Here is a 27,728-nt window from a genome sequence, read left to right on the forward strand (position 1 = left end):
AATTGGCTTTTGTTATTCAGTGGAGATATTAAAATGTTCTTTCTCTCTCCTCTTTCATCTGTTTGACCCCTGGCTCCCCCTCACTCAAACCTGTCTTTTTCTCACTCCATCATCTCTCTCTCCCTCTTTTCTCTCTCGCTCTTCATTTCTCTCTCTCTCTCTCTCCCCTCTCTTCATGCCTCTCTTTCCTTACCCCTCACCCCCTCCATCCCTGTCCGGTCCTCTCTCCTGTCCAGGTGGTGACCGGTTCGGGGCGTCAGGATGCCCAAAAGACAGATAGTGAGTACCGGAAGCTGTTTGACTTGGCCCTGCAGGGCCTGCAGCTGCTGTCCCAGTGGAGCGCCCACGTCATGGAGGTGGTGAGTGCCCACACCACCCCCCTCACATAACCTGAACTTCACTCTAAACTAATAAACTTCTAGCCTGACGAGCCAGACCCACATTAAAATGTAGGGTCTGGGGACTCACCGCTCGCAGTGCTCAGTCCGAGGGGTGGGATAATCGGTTGTCTTTCAAATTCCCTCTGCACGCAATAGTTGGCCTTATTGAAGCTTAACTTTTCCAGCTCGCAAGCCAACAGAGAGTTGCTAGACTAGCCCGGGCAGCAAATTAAATTTGCTGCCGCTAGGGTGCGTCTAGATTTCTGGGCTAATAAACTTCAGTTTAAACTAATAAAAAAGTAACAGAAGTTTGCCTGGGGGCTGCAAAGGTCATACAGTGTACCCTTGAGGACTTTTGGATGTTGCTCAATTCACATTAAACTTTATTGAAAGCCATTCTGGGTTTGTTGTTGTTTTGCAGCCATACCAGAATCTCTGGTAATTCTTTTCCCTAGAAAATGGCATCTGAGGAGGAAAATATAAAATTTGAGATGTTTTGTGGATATTTCTAATTATGTTGGCTCTAGTGATTGCATAGTTGATATTTTTGCAATGTTAACAATTAGGTTTAATGTTATTTTGTTTTTATTACTTTTGAATGTCTTGTAGGACATTGTAGGACATTGACTGTGAAATGATTTAAAAAGGCCATGTACATCCTGAATTGATATATTTAAAACTGATCTCTTCTGTAGTACTCCTGGAAACTGGTGCACCCCACGGACAAATACTCCAACAAAGAATGCCCTGACAATGCTGAGGAGTATGAACGAGCCACAAGATACAACTACACCACTGAGGAGAAGTTTGCCCTGGTGGAGGTCAGTCCTGCTTTGGAATCACTGCCCTCTCTTCCATCTGCCCCAGGGGTTTTTAACTGGTGGTCTGCGACCTAATGGTAGTTTGTGAAGGCATTGCAGGTGGTTTCTGGCTATGTATTCAATAGTGTCCTTTTATTTTAATGCCGCACCCCACAGCAGCGGTCCTGCAGGTTGCATCTTAGTCAGTGTAGTATAGTACACTATACACATGACCCTGAACACAGTAGTGATTAATGGCTGAATGTTCCTACGCACACCCTTTCTCCTTTAGTGAGAGAACAAGCCCTCCACCAACATGCCATTTGACATTGTTTCATGTTTGGTGGTTGATGGCATTGTTGGGTAGGGGTCTGAGCCAGGTACTCCTCTGATGCTGGCTGTTAGTGGTGCTCTGTGGAGTGGATAAGGTCCATGGTAAAGGGTTGGGTATATTCAGTGTGGATGAGAGGAGATAGGATGCAGCTGGGTGCTTTGACATTTGATTCATGACCGTGGAGATTGGTCCTGTGCATTGTGGAGTTTCTGCTTTCCTCTGATCCTGATCTGGTGTGTGCAGGTGATGGCCATGATCAAGGGCCTGCAGGTGCTGATGGGACGCATGGAGAGCGTTTTCAACCACGCCATCCGCCACACCATCTACTCCGCCCTGCAGGACTTCGCCCAGATCACCCTGCGCGAGCCGCTGCGACAGGCCATCAAGAAGAAGAAGAACGTCATCCAGAGGTAAGGCACATGATACACGCCAAGCTAAACCAGGAACCGGAATGAGGTTTTCGACTAGGAGGAATTAACCTCATCGATCTTTATACCTCTGCATGCTATTGTTCATTTCGGGCTGTCATTAATGGATGATTGCACTAATTCATATTTCTTAGTGTCGTCCAAGTTTACATTACGTGGTTGAATTCCTTTTCTTTCTTCTTATTATACGGCTCTTCACAATGCAAGTAGAACGCTCCATTGATTTGAATGGGATTCTCCAGTACCGGTCATTATTTTCGTCTAAGGACCTCTGAAATAATGACCGCTGTCAATGGCAACGAATTTTCATTCAAAAAAGTGAAGGCAGACAGTTGATCAGCTGTGTTCTAAAGAACGTTTGATTCAAGTTCAGCGTGTGTTGTGAACTATTTGGTTCTCAGCAAAGCCACAACGAAATGGTAACAAATAAATGTAAAGAGACATGGTCAGAACGCTGATCATTATGTAAGGGATAATGTATAGAGCGCCGGTCATTATTGGGAAAATAAGTCCCGACAGGGCGAACCGGACCCCGATGCGCAGCAACAGTCCCAGTTTGTCATGTGGCCCCTTGGGGAAATTAGTTGCCCACCCCTGTGCTAGGGAAATTATTACAATCAATGGTAAATTGCAAAAACAGCACGAAAAGCTGTAAGAAACAGGGTTATTAGTGATGGTTGGTGATGGATTTTACCTCAGTAGTCCGTGGCGCCTGTCAGGAGTGTCACCTTATGGTGAACACATTGAAGGGAAAATTGCAGCTTTCACTAGAGCTGTGTCAGCGGTGTTTTTGATATCCATGTTTGTGCCAGTGTCTGGGAGATTAGCATTGTGGGAAGAGATGAAGGCACTCATGTTGAGAGCAGCATGAGAGATAGAGTTTCTTAGTGAGAGTCCTTATGTGTACTGGGGAAACTAAAGGCTGTCAAACCATCATTTCATTCAATAACTTTCCTGAAAGCAGTCCAGTGTCTCCAGCTGTGTCTCCGTAACCTTGGAGAACAGTGTTTCAGGCCTGACTGATACTGGGAGAGAGTGAGTGAGTGAGATTGTCCTAGACATCCATGGGGAGGAGAGTAATCAACCAGAGGCGGTGATTCAGGGTTTTTTTTTTAATCTGGTGTCTTCATTCAGGCCTGACTAGATACTGTGAGTGGGTTTCTCATAGACGTCCATGAAAAGGAGTGTAATGGGTGCCTGTTATTCTGGGGGTGTTTTTAATCTGGTGCTTTTCTACAGAGAGAGGTTATCATAAACATACATACATATGGAGGAGAGTTATATGTGCTTGTCATTTATATGTGTTTTTCCCCCCTCAATTTTATTCTTTTGCATTTAAATGTAGCTTAAAAATGAGCAGCGTTTTACAGTTGTTACTAAAGAGCAATGAGAGTAATGAGCTGATTCTGATTCTGATTCTGATGAGTGTACGTGTCTGTTTTTTTAATCGGCTGTTTTTACTTGTCTCCTCCACTCCTCCAGTGTTCTCCAGGCCATACGCAAGACCATCTGTGACTGGGAGACAGGCCGCGAGCCTCACAACGACCCGGCACTCCGTGGAGAGAAGGACCCCAAGGGCGGCTTCGACATCAAGGTTCCCCGCCGCGCCGTCGGGCCCTCCAGCACCCAGGTACCAGCTCTGTCTGCTCCTCCTAAGCCTCGAAATCCTGTCTGCTATAGGTCCCTGGCCACGGTTAGATAGTTAGCTTCAGCCACTAGCCTTATTTCACACTTCAGTGTTTTTTTGGTCTTGCCGGCTTACCGAATTCATTACTGAGGTGTTTTTGGAAGTGCAGCCAGGTTATGCGGTAAAGCAGCCAATCTTGAAGAGTGGAGGGTGCAGTTGGGTTGATTTAGCTTATTTGTTTATTTCAGCTAATGTTATTGCTTTTAGTTTTTTTGAGACTTGAGGGAACATATATTTTGCACCAAGCAAGGTTCTTTGAACATTTATTTTCACATGCAGTAAGTTGTCATATGTAGTTCACAAACTGACATGTAAAGGGATGAGGATGTAGACTTCAGAGAGGAAGGATCAAAGCTTGGATCAGTGCTGTGTGGAGTAATATGTGTTGGTTTTGTTCTGACAGCTATACAGAGCCCTTGATGATGGGCTGTTTTCAAATCACTTACAGTATATGCTCACATAACTTGTATGGAATGACTCAAGGATACAGTCCAAAGTTTGTGTGGTATTCTCAGAAATCATTTCTTGACATTTGACATTAAAAAACAATCTCCTCTACCTCACCGAGATGTGCCTCCAAAGTATTCTAATGGGCCTGGAATACACACAAGGACATGTGGCTATCAATCTGTTTTCTATGAATGTAGCTTTTTAGACTTGCAAGTATCCAAGGTTGATTTTTTTTTTTCATTATTCATGCATTTATTGATTTTTCCATTTTGTCAGAATTGAAGGGAAATGTTTTGTTAAGGTATCTTATTAAAGTTCCTCAAGGCGTTATTATCAGAAGGTGGCCAGAGAGCTATTGATGGTAAAGAATGAGCTCTGACTCAACACTGTTTGTTTTGTTGTCCTTGTTCTCTCTCCATCATCAGTGCCTCTCATAAACATCTTTCTCAAGGGTATTATTCATCGCTATTCACTTTGAGAAAAAAGCTCCTGGCACGGATTGTAATTGTGTTTACAATAATTCCCCTGCATCTAGTAATGAGAAAGAGACAGGACGTCCTGTTTAGTCTTGCAGCAAAGAACAGGAATACGTTTGTGCTATGGTATTATAGCTGTGAAATTCAGCACTAGTATTTTCACAAACACACTAAAACACACAACCGTATAAAACCCCTCCTTTGCCACCCACTTCCATTTGGTGAATGCCAGTTTACCCCTACAGTTTCAATGGCCCAAGCAATCTAGGCCATTTATTGTGACTAAACAACATGAGCCACTGACAAATAACCATTCACGTGGGAGAGCTTTCCAACTCGCCGCTGCTTCAGTCCACTCTCTCCGCTGGGCACCTGATTGATTTCTGCATGTGGTCCCCTCGCCGGTGCACTGGTGCCCCAGTCTGTTCTCACGTTTCATTGGCCCGGCGTGTCAGAGCCTGTTCTGGTGGCGCCGGGGAGATAAACAGACAAACGGATAAACAGATGAATAAACAACTCCTTTTAATCTGCTGAAATCTCCATGGAGACTCACGCCCTCGTTGTCACGATCACGTTGTTCGATAGGCAGAGGCTCTTAGGATAGAGGCATTGAACGTTTGGTGTTGGGCTTGATGTGATTACATTTGGTCTTAGGCTTGATGTGATTACGGGGCTGTGTGGTGGAGCACTCATGTACAGAGAGAGAAAGAGAGAGAGACCCCATAAGCTCTGTGAACCTAACATGGATATCTCATTAATGGAGTGCTGATCGTTCATTTCAGAGAATTAGAAGTGTGTTGGGCAGACACTCCAATCCCAGCGATACATTGTTATGTGTTCAACATGGATGACAGTTTAACATCCCATGGGGATGAAAATTACTCATATTTTGATATTCACTCAACTATGAGTGCAAGCTATTAAGCTGTATTAAATATATTGGTGCAATAACAAACTGATTAGAGACCGGAATGGACTATAAAATAACCAATTTTGCCGTTTTCTGTTTCCATTATTCATCTTCGTTCTGCCACCATTGATAACTAACTCTCTCTCTCTCTCTCTCACTCTCTCTCTCACTCTCTCTCTCTCTCTCCTTCCTGCTGTGCCTTTCTTCCTTCCCTTCTCTTCCTTCTGTATGCAGCTTTATATGGTGAGGACCATGCTGGAGTCTCTCATAGCAGACAAGAGTGGTTCTAAGAAGACTCTACGCAGCAGCCTAGAAGGCCCCACCATCCTTGACATCGAGAAGTTCCACCGCGAGTCCTTCTTTTACACGCACCTGCTCAACTTCAGTGGTAAGGTCCTCACAGACACTCTGCAAATAGGCGCTGCAGGATCTGAGGTCCACAGCAGTGTGGTCACTGATTCATTTCCACCACTACTGAAAGGGAAATACTCACGTTACCAACCAATGAAATTCAGGAGCAACTCAGAAGCTGCTTCAGGTTTCCATTATTCGTCGGACTGGACTCGGGAATGCACGTAATCATGGAAGTTGTGCAACCACGGTAGCATAGCCTAACTTCTATGCTATGTACTGTATGTTATGCTATCACCTCACTGTTAATTACACTGTTGGTTATTGGAATATGTTAAGTTATTTATTTATATGCACACCTAGCCTGACGAGCCAGACCCACAGTAAAATGTAGGGTCTGGGCACTCACCGTTCGCAGTGCTCAGTCTGAGGGGCGGGATATCGGTTGTCTTTCAAATTCCCTCTGCACGCAATAGGACAGCACTGAGTCCCATGCGTTTTCCCACCAGCGGAGCTAGTTGGCTAGTTCAAACTTTTGCCAACTTAAAACAAGCTTAACTTCGTGGTCACACTGTTGGCCAACAGCAACATCCATCTTCTTTGTTTTCAAGTAGCAGGGAATTCAAGCCAAACCGTTGCAACTCTGCCATCAATCATTATGTTAAGCCTGCCTAACGACTCTATACACGATTTGATTGGCCTGATAGAAGTTTAATTTTTAGAGCTCACAAGCCAACGGAGAGTTGCTAGACTAGCCCTGGAAGCAAATGTAATTTGCTGCCGCTAGGGTGCGTCTAGATTTCTAGGCTAATGCACACCCCTAATAAAGGGGTCACCATATCTCAGCCCTTCTACATGATGGTCCAGAAAAAGGATCTGGACATAGATTTTTTGTTTTGTTTTTCATTATCGACCAATTATTGGGGCAGGGGTCCACAAATGCCTGACTGTTTTTTGTAACTATTTTGTAACCCATTCTTCCCCTCGAGTGGTAAGATGCATCGCTTCTTAGTAAATGCATTACTTTTTCATGACTGTCCCATCAGAGACCCTTCAGCAGTGCTGTGACTTGTCCCAGCTGTGGTTCCGGGAGTTCTTCCTGGAGCTCACCATGGGCCGCCGCATCCAGTTCCCCATTGAGATGTCCATGCCCTGGATACTCACCGACCACATCCTGGACACCAAGGAGGCGTCAATGATGGAGTAAGTGACACCAGTCTGCAGGACAGTTGTTCTGTGCTAGCGTCAACATAGAAACACAGTGTTCCTTGTGAGCAGAGATGTGTGTCGGGGCATCATTATCCCATACCATTTACGGGTTCAGTGCCCACTAACACCCAGGTTTGAGTCTGGCCTGAGGTCATTTCTTTATTCCACACCCCATCTTCTCTCTCCCACTTTTGTCCTGTCTACACTCCACTGACCTGTCAATAAAAGGCCAAAAATGGCCCAAAATAAATCGAGTGTTGTGATGTGCGAATGGGTGTGTAGATTGCTTTACTTGACAATGTTAACTCTCTCTGCAGGTATGTGCTCTATCCCCTAGACCTTTACAACGACAGTGCACACTATGCCCTGACCAAGTTCAAGAAGCAGTTCCTCTACGATGAGATTGAGGCCGAGGTAAGACCTGCTTAGTCTTAGCACAACAACCTTGTACAAGCCTCACTTTCCATGAACCTTCTGCTGATAAAGGCACTGTTGACTGAACATGAGATGTCTCTGTGTGGCACATGTTAGATACTGAGGCATGACAAGGACAAGGGCACAATGTCCACACATGAGTACAATGGAGACCTTCTTAGTAACTCTGCCTTTTCTTCTCTGAGCTCCTTTGGAAAGTATGAATAAGACTCTTCAGAAATAAAACTGCTTGCTGAATAGGGATCTGCAGCTATCCATGGTGTGGGATATTTCTCAAGTTCGGGGCAAGAATTGAACCTTTGAGCTCTGGCCATGTTTTGAAAGACTTTGTTGTTGTCTTCCCTTTCTTGACCCTTTCCCCAGGTCAATCTCTGCTTTGACCAGTTTGTTTACAAACTTGCCGATCAAATATTCGCCTACTACAAAATCCTGGCTGGAAGGTACCCAATACTTTTACCTCAGCTTGATTAGCCGACATTTTTAATTTTGTTAATCCGTTTAGTCTGTCACAGTGCTGTGCCCCGAGCATGGATAGAATTTTAAGTGGTTGTTTGTGAATGTTTTCCTGTGTGTGTGTGTGTGTGTGTGTGCGCGCTCTAGCCTTCTCCTGGACAAGCGGCTGAGAGCAGACTGTAAAAACCAAGGTGCTAACATTCCATGGCCAGCGTCTAACCGCTACGAGACGCTGCTAAAGCAGAGACATGTCCAGGTGAGGACGACCTGTCACTAAAGGGTCTGTGACAGGGAATCTTGACACTTATTTTATTTATTTATAGCTTACATTAATTCATTTGTCCGACGCTTTTATCCAAAACAAATTATTAATTTATATTGGTTTCGCCACCAGGTGCTTTTTTGCCACCAGGTGCTAATATGGCATTAAGCCAAAGCAAAATCTAATGGGTGTTGATTATCTGTATCCATGCAAATAGTGCCTTTGTCTCACTGTCTTTTTTACTTGCATAGCACAGACGCATTGCTGTCTGTGATTCAGTGTAAATGGATTGAATAATTTTAGAAGTGTCTTCATAAGACACAAACAAACCCTGATAAAAAGTTTCCCCATGTTCATATACATTATTTAAATGCATGAGATTAGATTCAGTGCCATCGCATAAACAAGCCCTGATAAAAAAAATCCCCATGGCCATTTAATTATGTAAACTGATGACTAGTTTCAGTGCCAAGATGTGTTTTTCCATAGAAATATGACGTTAGATTCATAAATTCCATCGTAGATACAGTGTTAATAGGCCTTATTTATTTGAAGAAATTTCCCTTGCGTTCTGTATAATTATTCCGAAACCATAAATTATGTCTGGAGTCTTGTAGAACAGCTTGCTGTTAATTTTTTGGTATATCTCAGACTTAGGTATACCTCTTCTCTTAGTGTACTGTAGGTGTAATGGGGTGCAATCAAACCTGTCCATCAAATGGTGTCAATAAAGGGATTGTTTGCAGTCTTCAGTGCTCCTTGTGTTATAGCAATAATGTTACTGTGAATGAAGATATTAAAAATGGAAAAGTGGGAAGACGATAGGAAAGCTGTAGAGTATTGCATCATTTTTGTTATCTCAGACTAGATAATCATTTTATAAGCCTGTGCAGCCACGGCCGCCTGTCAATCATCTCCGGCTGTGTAGCCCCTGTGAGCTCAGTCCTGTCAGGTGTTGCTGGTCCTCCTTTTATTTGGCTCTTGTTGACTCAATCCCAGCGTGTCAGTCTGCTCATGCCTGCTGCTCTGCCCCTGGCATCCCTCATCCCTGATGTCTGTCGTTGTGTCTGTGTTTCTCTGTCTGCCTCTCTGTGTTTGTTTTGTCTTGTCTGAATCTTGTCTTTGTCTGGCTGTGTCTGTGTCCCTGTCTGTCGATCTCTCCTGTGTCCATCTCCCCTTGTCGTTTGTTTCTGTCTATACCCCCTGAATCGGTCTCCATGTTTGTGCTTATCTGGACATCTTTTTGCCATGATATCCAGCTCTCTGTCTCTCTGTATTTGGTATTTGCTCATCTGTCTGTCTGCTAGTCTCCATGTTCATGTGTCAGATGAGGTTCTGTTCCATGCCTATTGATTTCCTCTGTTTGTCTTTCTGTCACGGGAGACTCCAATCTGATTTGACTGTCTGTTCCTTAGCTGCTGGGTCGCTCCATTGACCTGAACAGGTTGCTCACCCAGAGGTTGTCCGCCGCACTCCACAAGTCTCTGGAGCTGGCCATCGGCCGCTTTGAGAGTGAGGACCTCACCTCCATCATGGTGAGTGCTGCAGCACAATCACACGCGCACACACACACACAGACACACACACACACACACACACACACACACACACACACACACACACACACACCGTTTCTTGATATGCTGCTGACCTGGCGCATGCAAGCTAAATTGGAAAATATAAAAATGAGGGTCACCCAGTTGACTCCAATCCAAGCATTTCTAATAGACAATGATTTGCCCAGGGGCCTCTCATTAAGGGCTCATATTATATTTGTATCTATCAGTGTGCTCCAGCTCCCTCTCTTCATCTTAAAGTCTGCTGTCCTACTGAGAAGCACCTGACTGCACAGTTTCCTAAGGATGATGCATGGAATGCCTTACTTTAATTTGCTTATATTATACCTCAGCAAATGTATATCCCAAATATTCAGCATCAGTGCACTCTTCAAACAAATGTGTTGTTCCTATCTGGACACAGAGATGTGTTAAAAAAAACAACGCAAGTTGTGTTATTTCCCAACACATTTTGTGTAACAAATCCCTATCTGGGTACAGAGGTTTTAAAACAATGCAAGTTGTGTTGTTTTCAAACCATTCGTTTTAAGAGTGTGTGCTTCAGTGGGTAGATGAGTGGAGGGAGTTTAAACATAAGGCAGCTTTAGATGGCACTCACTCATCAAGAAGGACTGCAGACTCCGCTCTGAGTTTAGCTCGAAAGACGGTTGGTCCACCTGCTCCAGTATAATGTAAACTAGGCAGATGGGGAAGATATTTTCTATTTCAATATGTTCTTAAAACCTTCCGTTGAAGTTTATGAATGTGCCAGTTAGAGTTAATATAAATATGAATTAATGTGAATATAAGGGTTACATCTGGGTGATGTTGGCAGGCTAATATATGTTATATAACATTTATATCATAACTGATCTTTACAAGCAGAAGTTTTGTCAGGTAGATGAAAGAAATATTTTTCTTGTGATTGCTTCATGGAGTCTGATCTGGCAGGTGTGGATTTAATGAAAACCCATCTACACAATTGAAAAACACAATTGAAATGCATCTCAGAGCTGAAATCATTTAGAGGGCGCCTTGATAGCTTCTAAATGGCTGAACCAGCAAGCTGTGTGTGAGAGAGAATTACACTATGCACATACAACTGCATCTGTCTCATTGTGACCCTGTGTCTCTCAGGAGCTCTGTGTTTGCTTTTGTGTGAGTGTGTGTGTGTGTGTGTGTGTGTGTGTGTGTGTGTGAGGGAGGGGGGGAGAGAGATGTGACTGAGTGAGTTTACCGTACTGCTGTATGCTCACACACCTGGATCGGTCTCATTGTCTCCATGTGCCTCTCAGGACCTGTATGTGTATGAAATGTGATTGAGCGCTTTTACCACACTGTTGTATGTAGACCCAACTGCGTCTATCTCACTGTATCTGTGTGCCTCTCAGGAGCTGGAAGGTCTCCTGGAGATAAACCGTATGACCCATAAGCTCCTGAGCAAGTTCCTGACACTGGACAGCATGGACGCCATGTTCCGGGAGGCCAACCACAACGTGTCCGCCCCCTATGGCCGCATCACCCTGCACGTCTTCTGGGAGCTGAACTACGACTTCCTGCCCAACTACTGCTACAATGGCTCCACCAACAGGTGCCCCAGTCATCAGACACGTCTTTTCCACACAAACCTTAACATCCTGACCTTTCACCCTTTTCAAGGCCAAGGGAGCGCCTTGAGTGGGTGCTTAAATAGAACTGCAAGGCTCTGCTATAAAGCACCAAACCACCCAGAAGAGCTCTTTTGCTTTTTTGAAGTGCTCTTTTGAAAAGAACCCTTTATATCATGTAGTTATGACCTAACGGAGGTCACACCATTGGCAAATAATGGCCACAGAGTGTCTGCAGCTCAAAAGATGTTCTTTTTTTTTTCATTGACCATAAAATCGAAGAGACAAAGATAGACAGTCTAACGATGGAAGCTGGGCAGATAACTGAGGCTTTTATGGCGAAGATTTGAAAGATAATTGGGAGAAGGCAAAATGGGAAGAAATCAGACTTCCTTTCGAAGAGCACCTCTCCTTGTCAGCCTGTCACCAGCACGACCGGGGGAGGAGTTTGGGGGTGGGGGCCGCCACAAACACAATTATGTTTCGGAGCACAAGCCAGAAGTCTGACCCATTTACCCACCCCCACCCCCTTCCAAAATAGAGAGAGAGAGAGAGAGAGAATGAGAGAGAGAAGATAATGAGATGCCACAGATTTTCTAAACTGATATGCCACCAAAATGACAAGGCTAGACAGAGGTGAGCCAAGGACACGAGAGAGAGAGAGAGAGGTAATAAGTGGGGGAAGAAAGAACAGAAGAGAAGTGACAAAGAGAGAGAGAGAAAAGATGAAAGAGAGGACAACCATGAAGGTATACTGCACGGGAAAGTTTGAGAGCAAGGGTGATGTGACAAAAAGAGAGAGAGAGAGAAAGGATGGGTTGGACAGAGGAATAGGTTGCCTCCACCATTAGAGCCATGTGCCCAGGGCATAATGGCTGCCTGGTGTGTGTGTAATATATATATATATAGCTGTCCTGGCTGGGTGCTGATGCTGGAGCTTGGCAAAAAAAACTTTGATACGGTGGCTACAGCCTCAGCCAGACCTGATGCTCCAGTGGCTGCTTCTCTCCAGGATTACATCTGACAACATGCCGGCTGGCCAGACACCACACTTATGTAACTAGGAATTGACTCCAAGCTTACCTGAAGGAATATATTATAGTTACTTGGGTCAGTTTTCTCCATTCCTTACTCAGAAGGTGTAGCATACTCCCACACTACTGAGGGAACTGTTCATGAAATATTCATAGACCTAGGTTGATATACAGGCTGTTTGTGCTGTATACTTAGGGGCAGCCATGGCCTACTGGTTAGCGCTTCAGACCCCCTGGTTCGAACCCCGATCAGTAGGCACGGCTGAAGTGCCCTTGAGCAAGGCACCTAACCCCCACTGCTCCCTGAGCGCCGCTGTTGTTGCAGGCAGCTCACTGCGCCGGGATTAGTGTGTGCTTCACCTCACTGTGTGTTCACTGTGTGCTGAGTGTGTTTCACTAATTCACGGATTGGGATAAATGCAGAGACCAAATTTCCCTCACGAGATCAAAAGAGTATATATACTATATATATACTTATATATACTTAATATAGGTTATAATACAGTTGGGTCTCAAAAAATTTGAATATAGTGGAAAAGTTCATTTTTACCCTCTAATTTAGTTCAAAAAGTGGATCTTTTATATATTCTAGATTCATTAGATATAAATTGAAATATGCCAAGCCATTTTTTGTTGTAATCTTGATGAAGCCAAAATAAACATCAAAGCAAGACATTGTTTTTATATCAGACAGTGTCCATTGACTTTTTACAAGTTGTTATGGTTCTTTGCAGATGCATTTGTCCAAAATGACATACACTAATACTGTAACAATAAACATTATCATTACATAATGAACAGTTTAAAGTAGTCATAGCCTACATAAAAATAACTAAGAATGGTAATAGACTAAATAATTGTAACAGAATAATAACAATAGTGTGTCGTCAATAGCAAGAACCCATAAACATATACAAAACGTGACTCTAAGGAGAATGAATTAGTTAGATACAAGGTAAACAGATGTCAAAACTATCACCAGAACGAAAAGGATTATTTAAATCAATCCACCGAACGAATCACAGATGAAAAAGGTCTTGACTGTAATCTTATAGATTGGTGAAGATGAAAGGCCGACACGACAGTTGTCTTATAAAGTGTGGCCATGTACTGGTGTTTTTGATTTTTATTTATTTATTTAAATATAGCCGCCATTTGATTTGTGATTAAATCATCTGGGTCATTCCACGTCAATTGAACCAGGGCCCACGCACTTAGGTTTCAAAAAATTCTGAAAAAAATATCAGGTGTACCTATGTTACCCAGGAGACGCACTGTAAAATTACTCTTATGTAAGATCAATACTTTCCAAGATACAGCCAGTTTTACAGGGGGAGGGGGGTGTCGATTTTGGTCGGCCTCTTTTTTTTGTCAAAGTTCACAAGCCCACAGCGCAATAACTAAACCATGTAGGAGGCTCAAATTTTGAATTCTGGTACATAAATAGGAATAGTATGTAGCAAAATCGTCACGTTTGGTCTGGATGATCCTGCATGGTAATAGTTGTCCCTCAAAGTTGATACAAATTTTATTGGAGTTTTTGGCTGGGCTCTGTTTAGGCCTTCAGAAGACATATACTCAACATAGGCTCTTGATTTATTTTCCTTACTGAGATAAGTAGAAACACTCTCACAAAAAGCAATGAACAGAAAATAAATCCCTTTAGGGTCTGAACAGCAGACCTCACAAGTCTGAAAAATCATTTTGGTTATCATTTTCAGAGCACCCAAACACCTTGTGGGAATAAACAAAGATTTTTTTAATATGTTTTTCTTGATTCTCCATGATCCCTTCTTTTTGACCCATCTGATATAAAAACCAGGTCTCCCCATGCGTCTCTCTCCCCTTCTCTCATCTAATGCTGTTTCTGCCTCTCTTTCTTGTTTTCTAGGTTTGTTCGCACAGTCCTTCCGTTTTCGCAGGAGTTCCAGAGGGACAAGCCTCCTAATGCCCAACCCCACTACCTGTATGGGTCAAAGGTCAGTTTGAGCCATTTAGAGAAGCGACATAGCGGTACAAAATATGACTGGGGGGGGGGTGTGGAGGGGGGTATGTGTGTTTGTGTGTGTGTGTTTACAGGCCAACAGGTGAGAACACAAAATCCAAGGTTTTTTATGTACACATGTACAGATTCGTAAATTCCATGGGCCCACATTGACAGAATTTCACCCAGAGGCTGTCAGGGTAATCATACACATGGAATTTGGTTCAGAACATCTCAGCATTAAATCTCAGATTAAAGGAGCCCCTGGAAAGAGGATTTAAACGATGCAGTTGCCTGAAATTTGCTGCTGAATTTTGAACCATATAGCCTATGCATTGAGGGGTAATTTGCTATTTAAAGACACATTCCTTGATTTTGGCAAAATTTTTAAGTTTGACTGCCAATAAAATACTCTCCCACCTCCTGAAGCAATGTGTTTATGATCGGCTGGCATAGTGTAAGGCTCAGTCCAAGTCACTTTACTTGTTTCCCCATTTACAGAGCCAGGCCTGTGTAGAAAGTACGGAGCATATGCATTCAAGTGTTCATATGAGTTGCTTTAAAATGTGCCATTAGCTTGTGAAAGAGAAAGGCTATGCCCATAACAGAGCCTAAATAATGACTCTGATTGGATGCAGCTTGCATCTCAAGCATCCAGTACACACTAGGATTGATATGGTTTGTTCTTTAGCATGCTGTAGTCACACACAGAGATACATATGTCTTCTCTGGGAGTGTTACTACAGCTAAAGTGATGGGGTCATTTTACACTCTATTCCATTGCTGCGCTCATCCCATATTGCTGCATTACATTATACCCCACCACAAGGTGTCATCTCGTGTGATCCCATGTGTGTTCCCACAAATGTTGTCACATTATGGAAGAATGTTCCAGACGAGCCTTCAGGGTACGATCACACAAGAATTCATTTTATTTTTCACATCTCAGCCAGCAAGGCTAATGAAGGGCTAGAAAGCAATGTTTTCATTTGGTTTTCTCTTTCACACTGACCCTAATGATCTGTTTTAGCAGATCCACAATCCGCAGTGCTGTGGTAATAAAAGGAAGGCAGAAAGGAAGGGAACAAATCTTACAATCAGATAGATGCTGCTCATGTTAATTGTGTCTCATGTTTTACCACAGTGAATTTAAATGGAAATAAATGGAGCTTGAAACACATTGATACAATGACATGATTGTCAGTTACCCTACTATGGAAAATGAGACATTTGCCTTAAAGCAGTAGTTTGCATTCATTTTCTGTTTGTTTGTCAGCTATCGCAAACATTGACGTTTTTCACGGAAAGATACATAAGAAAGACAAAAACATAATTTGTAGCACGTATAAACAAACCTTTCAGTGTTCATTGCTTTGACTTCCTGTACAACATTCATTATCTTCAATCCTTGAAGCCATAACAGCCTCCCATGATATTTGTATGGGTCATTTAGTCTCAAACTGCGTCACATGGCTGCTGTTAAAATGCCCAGTCGCATGACGGCAGTGTCCTGTTGGCAATGAATCAGCATCTCAGTTTGGGCTTCCATTGCTATTTTTGAGGAGCCTTCCAAGCTCGTGCCCCTGGGTCTCAGCCTCAGCCAAGACCCCCCCTCCTTGCTCCATGTGGGAGGGGTTTGCCAGCACTCTGTCCTGCTGGGAGTCCTCTTCCTTTTCCTCCTCCTCCTCACTGCAGCTGGGCGTGTAGAAGCTGCTGTCTCTTATATCCCCAGCCCCCTGCACTGCACCGCCTCCTCCTCCTCCACCTCCTCCTCTTCCGCCAGGCACCAGGGTCTGGCCCTGGTGTGGGGAGCTCGCTGCTGGGCAATTGCCCCCCTCCCCCAGCTGCTGCCCCTGCCCGGGGCACATGGAGTACAGGCAGCCCCAGAGCAGCACCACAGCGATGACCAGCAGCAGGAGGCTGCTGGCCAGCCACACGCCCATGGCCAGGTCTCGACGCCCGCTGCTCATCTCCGCCCCCTCGTACAGCGTGTTGAAGACCTGGCACTGCCCGCGCACGGGGTTGGCCGCCGACTTGCACGACACGCACAGGATGTAGGTGGTCTGCGGGCTCAGGTTGCCAAGGAGGGTGGTGGTCTGGCTGACCGGCACACGGTCCTCACGTAGGAAGCTCTTGCGCGTGTAGCCCATCAGCAGGCTGTTCCAGTTGGGGTGGTACATGATGCTGTAGAAAGTGTCGAGGCAGACGGGTGCCGAAGGCCAGCTCACTATGGCCGACGTGGCCGTGATATTTTGCACAGTGATTGGCATACTGGCTTTAAGTTTGGGGTGTGCTTGGTTTGGAGAGGGGAGAAACTGATTGCTTACTGTAGAGTTTCTCAGGATTTTTTCTCTGTGGATTTTGTAGGCGAGCTGCAAAAGAGAGGAAGGGAGAGAGAGATGTTCAGTCTAACATTTTTTTTTTCTCCCCTTGTCTGACACTAAGATCCCATAGATGTTTGGTGGCTGCCTCTCAGATCTCTGAAAACGGGAGACTGGACAAAAGGATGTCCTTGTTGTCCTTTCCCCCTTGGTTTTGTGTCGGAGCAAAGCCCACATGCCTGGTTCAATTGAGCTGACCTCTGGATGTTCCACCCTGTCTTAGAAATTCATGCTTGCCCACTCGCTTTAGTGTTCGAGAGCGTCAAACTGCTGTGGCCCTTTGTTTGAAAACCATCCTAGTGCAAGAATATCAAGTAGCAGAGACAAATAGACCTCTGGTTTAGATGGAAATTTGGTCATTTGGGTTTCACTTTCCTACGGTGAAACGGCACAGCGGTCTACTGCCCATGGGCTAGTGTCGGCTTCGGGTAGCAGGATTCAGGTTTTTTTTTTGCTAAATTATGAATCTCTTGCCACAGATAAGTGGGTAACGTTGCAGATTATTTTATTCATAGTCTCCGACACCCGACAATAACACATTTGCAATTCAGTTTTGTTTTTGTTTTAAAGCACTCTACCATGTCGAGACACAGCAGTCCCAAATTTATCAGCACTTTTGTCCTTTGCGGAAAATATATTTTCCTCATGAAAAGTCCTTTTTCCAGATCAGACAAGCATTGGAGTCAGTGCTTTTATTGAAAGTTGATAGACTGCCTTTCACTCTGTGGCAGTAAATGATATTGAGCAGCTTTACATCTCATGACAGACATCACATTGCCACTTTCTATCTCCCAACACCCACCCTGTTACAGTCTACAATCCTATCAGCTTCAAACAGTGGTTGATATAGATTTGAACATGATCCCTTTAAAGGTCACATTTGACCCAGACTTTAAAAAATGAGCCAGCCTTTTCTGAATTCTGACAAAGATTAGTAGACAAACCTGCCTTTGTGCTCTGCATCAAAGCACAAAGTTACTTTCAGCCACAAGACTTGAAAGACTTGTATCTGCTACATCACAACCCACATTCAGTATAGTCTGTATAGTGTACATGTATTTAGTCACTGCTAGGCTGAAGTTTAGATCTGCATCAAAGCAACCTTTGATGCAAGCATCCAAGCTTTTGAAAGACTGAATCTGAAATGTATCAATCAATACAGATGCAGCCCAGTCATCTCTTTCCTTTGTGACTCCTTCAGGTAAAACAAGGTTTACGTTCTAGTTAAGTTAAAGTTAAGGTTCAATTCCCAGGTTCTGGAATCCAGGTGTTTAGGAGTGAGTTCAAACTACAGGATTTCAGTGCTGATTTTGAAGTGGCAGGCACATTTTAGAAGTTGCAGACAAAGCAAAACCACACACAAACGTACAAAAAAAGTGTGTGTATGTATGTGTGTGTGTGTGTATATATATATATATATATATATATATATATATATATATATATATATATATATATATATATATATATGTGTGTATGTATATATATATATATATATATATATATATGATAACTTCAGGTAGATACATTTTTCTTGCTTTAACCCCTGGCTGAAAGAAAAGATTCCTAAAATGCACTGTGAAGTATATGGCATTGAAGGTTAGCTTCCACAATGCAAAACTGTGAGCTAAAAGCCAATGTAGATCTAAGAAAGCATTTACTCTTTTGAGGCTTACAATTGCAAATATGTAAGGGGCTCTGGATTGTTCTGAACTGAAGGTTCCACATTATGGTTCTTTACAGAATTGTGCAGGGCTATATTTTAAACACACTTTTCTAAGGATAAAATATAATTAGATGAACTTGAGTGAGCATTTCTCAGCGTATATTCCTGCCTCAGCTGATCACATTTCCATGTGAACTCTGTGCTTCTATTTAACCTTTCATCCTTGCTAATGTTTTGTAAGTACTGTGTGTCTGTGCAGATGTCTGTGCAAATGATCTTACTCTGACTACAGTTTCTGTTACCATAGCAGTTACCCATAGCAACATGTGCGTCTGACTCCAGTATTTAGGAGGTTGGAGAACAAGCAAGGGACTTACCGCCACAGACGAGAAGAGGGGTGGTGGTAGTGGGGGGGCAGCGCTTGATTGACAGCTGTGGTGGTTTTCATAGAGTTGAGCGGACAGGGTCCCTGCTGCCTTTAAGTCTGTTGCTGCGTCTCAAGCATCATCCTGCCTATCTCCACTCCACTCTGTCTCCTGTGGGTGAGACTGTTTGCATGCAGAAGGACAGAGAGAAAGAGAGAGAGAGAGAGGGACTACAGAGAGAAAGAGAGAGAGAGAGAGGGGACTACAGAGAGAAAGAGGAGAGACGCTCTCTGTCCGCACTCCTGTCCCTCCTCCTCCGTGTGGGTCAGGCTGTCTCCGTGCAGAGGTAGAGTGAGAGAGATGGGTTCCCAGTGCTCAGACCCTGACCCCTGACACACAGACACACGCTCGCGCGCGCACACACACACACACAAACACACACACACAGTACTGGTGTCGCTGCTGCTGATGCTACTGCCTCTGCCTCTGCTGCTGCCGCTGCTACTGTTGCTGTATGCGAGTGGTCCAAATGATAAGATGGGTCTGGAGAGAGAAGAGGGGAGGGGAGAGGGAGCTACTTAAAAAAAAAGAAACACTGTTCTGGAAGCGAATATCGAAAAAGATTACGTTTGAGCTCCCTCCCTCATGCTCTCTCTCTCTCTCTCTCTCTCTCTCTCTCTCTCTCTCTCTCTCTCTCTTTCTCCTCTTCTCAGTCTCTCTCTCGGTTATTGTGTCTCGCCACCTTTTTTTTTGTTGTCTTGTATGGGGGTTCTTCCCTGCCTCCCTCTCTGTTGCACCCTCCCCATTCTCTCTCTCTCCTCGACACACTCTGCTTCCGTCACAAATCTCATCACGTCTATTTAACAAGCCTTTTTATCTTTTTTTTTCCTGGAATTAGCTTTTTCCTGGAATGCTTCTCTCCTCTGTGAGAATGAGAGGAAATGAATCTGTTCGAAACCCTCCAGAGACGTCCATTCAAATCCCCCTGTCTCCAAGGCATAGACCCATACACACACACACACACACACACACACACACACACACACACACACACACACACACACACACACAGACGTTTCAACACTCCCTTATATTCCACTAACTCTACAATGAAATGAAATATCCTTGCCATCACTGAAGCCACCTGAAAATCTCTTTATTCATTTGAATAATTTTTCAGTTTTTTTTTTTTTATATTCTCATACAGCCAGTTTCCAGACACAGATAAAGCCTAGCCTTACAGGCTGGCCACACCAGGCACATAACTGAAGCATTCTGTTCGCTTCCATTAGCTTCCATTATAATCAATGTGAAACCGGCATGAAAAAATTAGACCAGTCTTCTAAAGCTATTTTTTTACACTCCACGAACGGAACGGTTCAACCCGGTGTAGCCTGGATGTTAGACTAAAAGAAAACTTCAGTGACAATATCCATTGATAAAAGCTTTTTGTCTAGCATTAGGCTTAATCCATGTACAAGAAATCGACCCATAGTGTCAGTGCTAGTGAGCATTAAATCTCAGTTCACCAAGTGTATAGTCGAAGTGAGAGGGACATCTTTGGCCTTTTACAGGAAGAACCTTTGAGCAGAACCCAGGTGGGAAGGGTAGCGTGGGGTGGCATCTCATTCTGATGTTTGCACAGGTGAGGGATCAGAGTCATTGTGTTTGATTACGCTGTTTTAAATAGGAGAGTCCTAACTGGACGTGATGCGACACAGTGCCATGCAGCGTGATGCGGCACGACGTTTTGAGCAGAACTTTTGTTTGACTCTCCATTTCTATTTCTTTGCTCGCATGCAGTTAGGATAAGCTGTGAGTCAAGTTATTTTTGTATTTATAGCAATCTGCTCTATATAGATCTTGAGCAGAGGAGTCATTGCCTCTTTCGAGGGTATGAAAGTGTCAGAGGGAACTCATACGATCAGGATTCTGAAATTAATCCTGTTAACAGGTTTCTCTGGCATCAATACTCTATTCATCTCTTTTCAATGCCATTTGTGGGCAATTGAGAAATAAACGCTTAGAAAGAAAAAATTGTTGAAATTAAATGATGAATTGTTTTTTAATTCAAAATCTTCCAGGAAGGGCCTGAAACATTCTGGGAAGACAAATTATGTGTATGTTTATTTTGTGAAATCCACTGCAAATCTAATCACGACGTCTGTCTGTCTCTCCTTCTTTTTTTGTGTCTGTCTGTACACAGGCTCTGAATCTTGCCTACAGCAGCATATTTGGCTTCTACCGGAACTTTGTTGGGCCTCCTCACATCAAGGCAATCTGCCGGTTGCTGGGCTATCAGGGCATCGCCGTGGTGATGGAGGAGCTCTTGAAGGTCGTGAAAAGCCTGGTGAGAATGGATGAGTTCCTTGTGTTAATGAGAGCTATAAAGTGACTGTTGTCATGTGGTCATGACTTGTCAAGTGGTGTCTGTGCTTCCGTCCCCTTACATTCAGTGTCTTAAAGAAAATGTAGTTATGCAATTCATAATACTATTTGCTTCCATTGGTTGTCAATCCTGACACTGCAGCCTCATTCTAATCCTAACTACATTTTGTAATGTAATTAAGTTGGAAGTGCAGTAGGATGTACTTCTGAAGTAATTGAGTATTAGGCACATGGCACCGAAGGATTCTTCAAAATAATTGAGTCTTGCCCACTAAGCTCAAAATGCAATACCAGGGCTAGAAATATGTGCTTTGTGCACTGGGGATTTTCATTTGTGTTAATTGGCCTCTGCTTTTGCTTCCTCATGTAGCTGCAAGGCACCATCATGCAGTATGTGAAGACCCTGATGGAGGTGATGCCCAAGATCTGCCGTCTGCCTCGCCACGAGTACGGCTCCCCAGGTAAGGAGCCAGTAGGGTGTCCCACACATAACACTGTGTAGTCTTACATTAAATCGCCAGTGTACCCGTTACTAGGCAACCAGTATGGCACTTGGCACACCCATGATGCATCACACATTAGATATAGCCCATGATAAAATAAGGGTGACGTTAAAACAGACAGGGACATGATAAAGAAATTAATGAAGAATAAGTCCAAGGCCAATGGTCTCTCGGCATTTAACAACATGATGCATGAGGTATTTGAAGTAGTGGATGAGTCAGTGTTGAGATGCAGCTGATAGGGCCCTTAGTGCTGGGGTGTTTAGCATTGTAAATCCCTCCAGCTCATAGTTAGAGACCAGCAGGATGTGGCTGGCATGGAAAGTTTCCTGACAGCCTCAGCATCATCTGAAACAATGTCACGTTTGATTGCTGCTCGCTCTGCTGGCCACAGACTCCTGCTGTCTGACTGAATGACTAAATGAAATCGGACCCTGACTGGGCTGGTCCACCACAAGTCCTGTGGAAAGAGGCTGACTTTTAATTTCTCCTCTAGTAACCTGTGCACAAGCGCATGAACTCTATTTTAGATGTTGAGTGGAGAGTGGTGTGGAGGTGGGGTGCAGAGGTCTCTGAATCAGGAAGAAAAGGATCAGAAGCTTCAGAAGGATCACCAGGGGGTGCGCATTGATTGCCTGCTGGTTGTAAAGTGAAGTGTAGAGCAGCGGGGGGGGGACGCGATCTGAATGATTTGACACTGTGATGCCATGGATGTTTTTCAAATAGGGGTTCCCATAGGGCACAGCACTTTGAAATCTAACCTGAGATGGGGAATGGGGTACATGTTTCATTCATAGCCCCTCTCTGACATAGATTATTTTCAACTTCACACTGGTACACTTGGCATTCAGCTTGTTCAGAGCTTCCGCTCTTCAAAGCACTTTCTAAACACATACAGATCTGCCCCTATCTCTTTCACGGTAACTCAGGTATAGATACAGTCGACATGGCCATGGTGTATTAGACAAAGTGGCAGGTGCATGGGAAGTGCTTGGGGGAGTAAGTGACAGGCTTCGGTGACTAAGATGTAACAGAATATCAGAGTATGGAATGGAGATTTCTATTCCTTGCAATACCGAGTTCCGTGTTAAACATCGGAGAAAAAACAACTGTTGAGTGCATCTTTTTGTTCAAATTCCATTCTCTGAATCGTTTCATAACCATTCAATAATTTGCGTTCATTGTGTCTTTGTACTCTAATTAGTGTCTAATTAGTGTCCATAGCTATAATCAGTACCTTTTTACTTCTTTTAAATCTGTCCAAGCGCCGCGTGTCTCTCCTGTTAAAACTCCTTCCTTGTCTGTGATGACGTCTAACTGACAGGTATTCTGGAGTTCTTCCACCACCAGCTGAAGGACATCGTGGAGTACGCCGAGCTGAAGACTGTGTGCTTCCAGAACCTCAGGGAGGTGGGCAACGCCATGCTCTTCTGCCTGCTGTGTGAGCAGAGTCTGGTAAGAGCCACCTCCTTCACCCCTCTACTCAAACACCTTTCTGCTGTGCCACATACCCTGGCAGAATTTGTGCGATATCAGAAAATCTGATTGGTCATTTAGAAACCCTTTTTTAATTTAGGGAAAGTGGTCAGTTGAAGCCCTTTGTTATCACATAATCATGTGTGCCCTTTTTTAAATAATAATGATCAAAGGTTTATATACACTTAAATGTTTAACCTGATAATATACACACAAGTTGACACATCCTGGATTAATAGGTTATTAAGGGTACATTTCCACATCTATGACGTATTTGATTGTAATTAGTACCGGTGTATGAGTTTCAAAGCTCTTGTTAGACCTTTGCACATTTCATTCAGGGCTGCATTGACTTTGCTACTGAGCCATGGGGAAAGCAAAGGAGCTGTCAAAAGATTAGTTAGAAAAGGTAATTGTACTGTATAAATCAGGAAAAGGATATAAAGACATATCCAAATATTTTAAAATGTTGGTCAAAGTCTGATGAAGAAGTGGAGAAGCCACAGTCAGACAGAATAACAAGGATTTCAATTGGTCAGGATGCAAAGAAAATCCCTCAACTTACTTCAGCTGAAATGCAGACTTGGAAAGTGGTGTTATTGATTCAAGATCCACAATAAGGAGGCACTTAAACAAAAATAGGCTGTGGTTTGGTTGCTAGAAAAAAGCCATTCATGCATCAATGCCACAAAACTACACACTTACAATATGCCAAACAGGGCCTAGGCAAACCTCAGAACTTCTGGAACAAAGTCATTTGGAGTGATGAGACCAAAATAGACCTTTATGGTCACAATCATCAACACTGTGTGGAGGAGTCAACAGGGCCTATGACCAAAAGTGCACCATCCCTGCTGTGAAGCATGGAGGTGGAATAATACTTTGGGGTTGTGTGCTAGACAGACACTAGACTAGACAAGATTTATGGCAAGATGGTGCACTCCTGACTTTCCAACAAGACAACGATCCGAAGCACAAGGCCAAGTCCACCCTTCAGTTGCTATAGCAGAAAAACGTTTTGGTTCGGAAGTGACCATCACAGTCTCCTGACCTCAATATCATTGAGCCACTTTGAGGAGACGAATTTCTCAAATGTGCATTTCATACAAACCTAAGGATTTACAGGACCTTGAGGCTTTTTATAGAGAAGAACGGGCAAACATTTATGCTAAAAGGGGCAATGCACAGTTTTAACTGGAAAGGAAGTGGGGGGGGGCGGCATCTCATTATTTTCTTTATTGAGAAAATAATAAGATGCAAATTATTGGACTGTTCTTCTTAAGTTCATGAGAACACTCTTCCTTTGACTTGCATGTATTTGATACAGTGCCTCAGGTATAAATACAACACCTGGTATAACGGTATAACTCTGGTATTAAGAGAGTTCGGTCCGATGCTGACTTCAGTGGATATCTGAGCAACAGAGCATTATGTCAAAGTGGTTATTTCTTCAAATTCTGTTTGCTATGTCAAGGTCATCTTGGAATGCTTTAAACTAAAATTCCAACTCATAGCATCTTTCAACTGTGGTCATTTCTCCCTAATTTCAGTACCTAACTGTAAACAGATTTGGTCTGGGTGCTGGATGTTACAAAGCTCTTTACGTTATATCAGAGGCCTTGAGAGAATCAGAGGCCTTGTGTGAGGTCTGGTAAATGTGTGACAGATCCAATAGAGCCCTTTGGTTTGGGATTGATCTGGGATTTCAGTGTCAGCTTATGCTGCGTTCCAGTGCCCATCCAAACCAATGGGACGAGGGACTTATCCTACCTGAAGTATACTAGCTCCTACTTCAAACCGTTCCAGGAAATTGAAGTGGAATGTAAACAGAAAACATGGATGACCGCCGCGCTAAGCTGATACTCGCTTTGTTTTTGTCTGTTCTGGAGCCGTATATGTAAAAGCGCCGCATTTCGCTATGTAAGATAACTGGGTATACATTGACCGTAGGCTATATCTTCATGCAAACAGATAATAACGACATAATTTCACGCCATAATATGAAAAACAAGTTGTGTTAAAATGGCAGTGTCTAAAACAACCCTACACGCAGAGAAGTAAAGTTTATAGCCTATTCCTTGAAGTTTTTCTTCTCACAAAGTGTGACTCCACAGTCGCCACCATTATCCTATGACTTATTTTGGTGAGGTCGTGGTAAGTCAAGCTCCCCCGAGTTCGCCGGTAGGAGGTTCCACTTCGACAGGCATTCCAGTGCACTTTTCTTAGTTGGAGGTAGGATAAGTCCCACGTCCCACTGGTTAGGATGGGTTCTGGAACGCGCCATTACATCTGCCATCCACAGTAACGTTCAAATGCTTTTAGTGGGTTGGTGGTGAGAGCAGATCTGTGTGAGTCTCAGTGCAGATGTTTAAATCCTGTGAGTAATAACAAACACCATGTCTGTGTCAGACCTGAAACAACATGGGGAACTGTGGGATAAGTTTATTGAAAAAAACACTCTTCAGTAAATTGACTCCAAGCTGTGAAATATTATCAATCAGTAAAGCAGTGAGTGCTCTCTGGCATTCAAGGAGCTGGAATTGAAAGCAGGTAAATATCACCCCACTGACTCATCTATGGCAAATGATACTGACAGGATGAAGAGTGTGCTTAATGCATGGCCTCGTACAGTATATTTTCATTCATTATCCATGGAGCTCTCCAGAGAAGGAGGCTGACAAGCTAATCAATATGAAGACACTACCAGGGCTGCTAGGATGACGCAGGAACTTATGGACAGAGGGAGAAGCTAGTTTCACATGCAGCTCTGTGGGGGAGGTGGTCATTAAGCTGCATTTTGTTTGCAACAGTTTGCCCAGTCAGTTTTGGAAGTGAGGATATATGTTACAGAAACTTGGCAGAAGTACCATTAATTGGGCTCAATAGGAGATCAGCAACAAATGAGTATGTTGAGAATGTGTATGAGGATTTAATTGACGGTTTGTTGTGATCTCTAGACAGTACCCGCATGCATTATAATTAGATATTAGAACAAACATTCACAAAAAAATCTATTGGGTGATAGCTGTGGTGGCAATCCAATAAGTCTGTTGATTTGTTTCATGCCTGTGTGTGCATGTGTGTATCTTCTTTAATCAGCAGATGAAAGGCCTGGCGATGGGTGTCAGCATTACAATGAATGACCGCATTACAAGCGTTGTCATGGGAACACAGCGACATTTTTGTTTTTGCACACTTGAGAGGTCTTAAGAGTGTGCCTACGCAGAGTCTAGTCCAGAAATGTGTTTTTGTCCAGATTCACTTGAGGTACCTAAAACCCAATTTGCGTGGCCTGGTTGTTCCAGTTATGGACACTTTGAGCATATTTTGTAATTTCCTGAAATACAAATGCAATTTAAATGCAGGCATGTGTGTATGCTGCAATTTCTAGTCTTTGCAAATTCCATTATTTGGATGGAGATGGAGGCTCCTTACAAAACCATTGATAAGGAAAAAGGCTGGACCTGATTGTTTTTCTTCGGTCTCATTATAAATGGAGAACTCAGAAGATGTTTAAAGAGATTTTTGTCTGTGGTCTCAAGTAGATTGATGGTGGAGGCAGCTCCATTTTCTGCCTCATGTATAGTGGCGCACTCCTGTCAGCATCAGAGGTTATCAGAGGCATCGCAGTCATTGAGTTGGAAAGTGGTTTGCTTTATCCTTTCAAACAGGGGTGACAAATGAACACAGCGATGAGGAAAGAGAAAAGACTGAATGTGAGTGTCTGCGAATGCTCTGCTTGTCTTATGCAACACATGGCTTTTGTCGCCTGTTATAAAAAATAAAAAATGAAAAAGTTGCCCTTCATGCCGACTCATCTACCCGCTTGCTACATCCCAGATGAAAGTGACTGCGCAGCTGCCGACAGGTGGGTGCATACATAAGGCATTTACTCTTTGTTGGTTGTAAATCCATCTCAACCTTCGCCATTAGCATGGAACAAACAAGTTGAAAAGCGGATGTTTTTTAACTCCTGTGGTGTAATGGCAGCGATTAAGCGACCAAGCGACCTTGTTAAATCTGCCAGGAAAAGGGAAATGGTGGTAACAGGTGGTTCAGAATGAAATCGGTGTGTTTGTTCAGGTCATCGGATGTTTGTCGACGTGGTTTATGTGTCTGTATGTGTCCAGGGTTTGGCTTGTAGTTAATGGACAGCTGAGACCGTAACACTAACAACTTGTGTGGAAGGGTCTGAGGTGAGTGAGTAGGTGTGACAGTAGGGCAGAGGCTGAAGACCACACTGCCAGTCCGATTGATGAGTTTCTCACTCTGCCCTTATCAGTGTGCCCTTTTTCACCACTTTTCAATGGGACCAGCCGACTCTGCAACCCGAGTGTGCAACATACCTGGGCCAGTTCTGGGCTCAGTCTGGCTGTGATCCACTTCAGATCAACACCGGAGCCGTTATAGAATCAACATCTTAAATCTTGGTTGTGAATTGGATCCAGTCCAGATTCTTAATCTTAATTTATGTATTTTATTCTATTTTTATTATTGTGCACACAGCCCCAGAGAGAATCACACATAATTGTCATTGTACAGCTGGTATAGTGACAAATAAAGTTTGTTCATTCATTCATTCCAGTGACTGCC

At 43.6% G+C, this 27,728-nt stretch overlaps 2 protein-coding genes across 2 annotated transcripts in view; one reads left to right on the forward strand and one right to left on the reverse strand.

Moving 5' to 3' along the window:
- The window catches only part of cyfip1 (cytoplasmic FMR1 interacting protein 1), a gene marked incomplete in the record, with an annotated part of 53,791 nt that overhangs the window by 23,353 nt on the left and 2,710 nt on the right, over positions 1 to 27,728 (forward strand). Inside the window, 15 exon segments of the mRNA XM_048252981.1 lie at positions 237 to 359; positions 1,076 to 1,201; positions 1,758 to 1,924; positions 3,425 to 3,572; positions 5,700 to 5,853; positions 6,863 to 7,019; positions 7,343 to 7,439; positions 7,824 to 7,900; positions 8,061 to 8,169; positions 9,591 to 9,710; positions 11,123 to 11,322; positions 14,264 to 14,351; positions 20,975 to 21,118; positions 21,527 to 21,617; positions 22,984 to 23,114. Coding sequence (XP_048108938.1) covers positions 237 to 359; positions 1,076 to 1,201; positions 1,758 to 1,924; positions 3,425 to 3,572; positions 5,700 to 5,853; positions 6,863 to 7,019; positions 7,343 to 7,439; positions 7,824 to 7,900; positions 8,061 to 8,169; positions 9,591 to 9,710; positions 11,123 to 11,322; positions 14,264 to 14,351; positions 20,975 to 21,118; positions 21,527 to 21,617; positions 22,984 to 23,114 — 1,932 coding nt within the window.
- Positions 15,259 to 19,528, reverse strand: LOC125300846 (fibronectin type III domain-containing protein 9). The gene is made up of 3 exons (XM_048252988.1): positions 19,511 to 19,528; positions 18,781 to 19,311; positions 15,259 to 16,728 (listed from the first exon to the last, which is right to left on the reverse strand). Exon 3 carries the CDS (start codon positions 16,624 to 16,626, stop codon positions 15,889 to 15,891), a length of 738 nt encoding a protein of 245 aa, XP_048108945.1. The 5' UTR covers positions 16,627 to 16,728; positions 18,781 to 19,311; positions 19,511 to 19,528; the 3' UTR covers positions 15,259 to 15,888.

Source organism: Alosa alosa, chromosome 9 (genome assembly GCF_017589495.1).
Source record: "Alosa alosa isolate M-15738 ecotype Scorff River chromosome 9, AALO_Geno_1.1, whole genome shotgun sequence".
Classification (NCBI taxonomy): Eukaryota; Metazoa; Chordata; class Actinopteri; order Clupeiformes; family Clupeidae; genus Alosa; species Alosa alosa.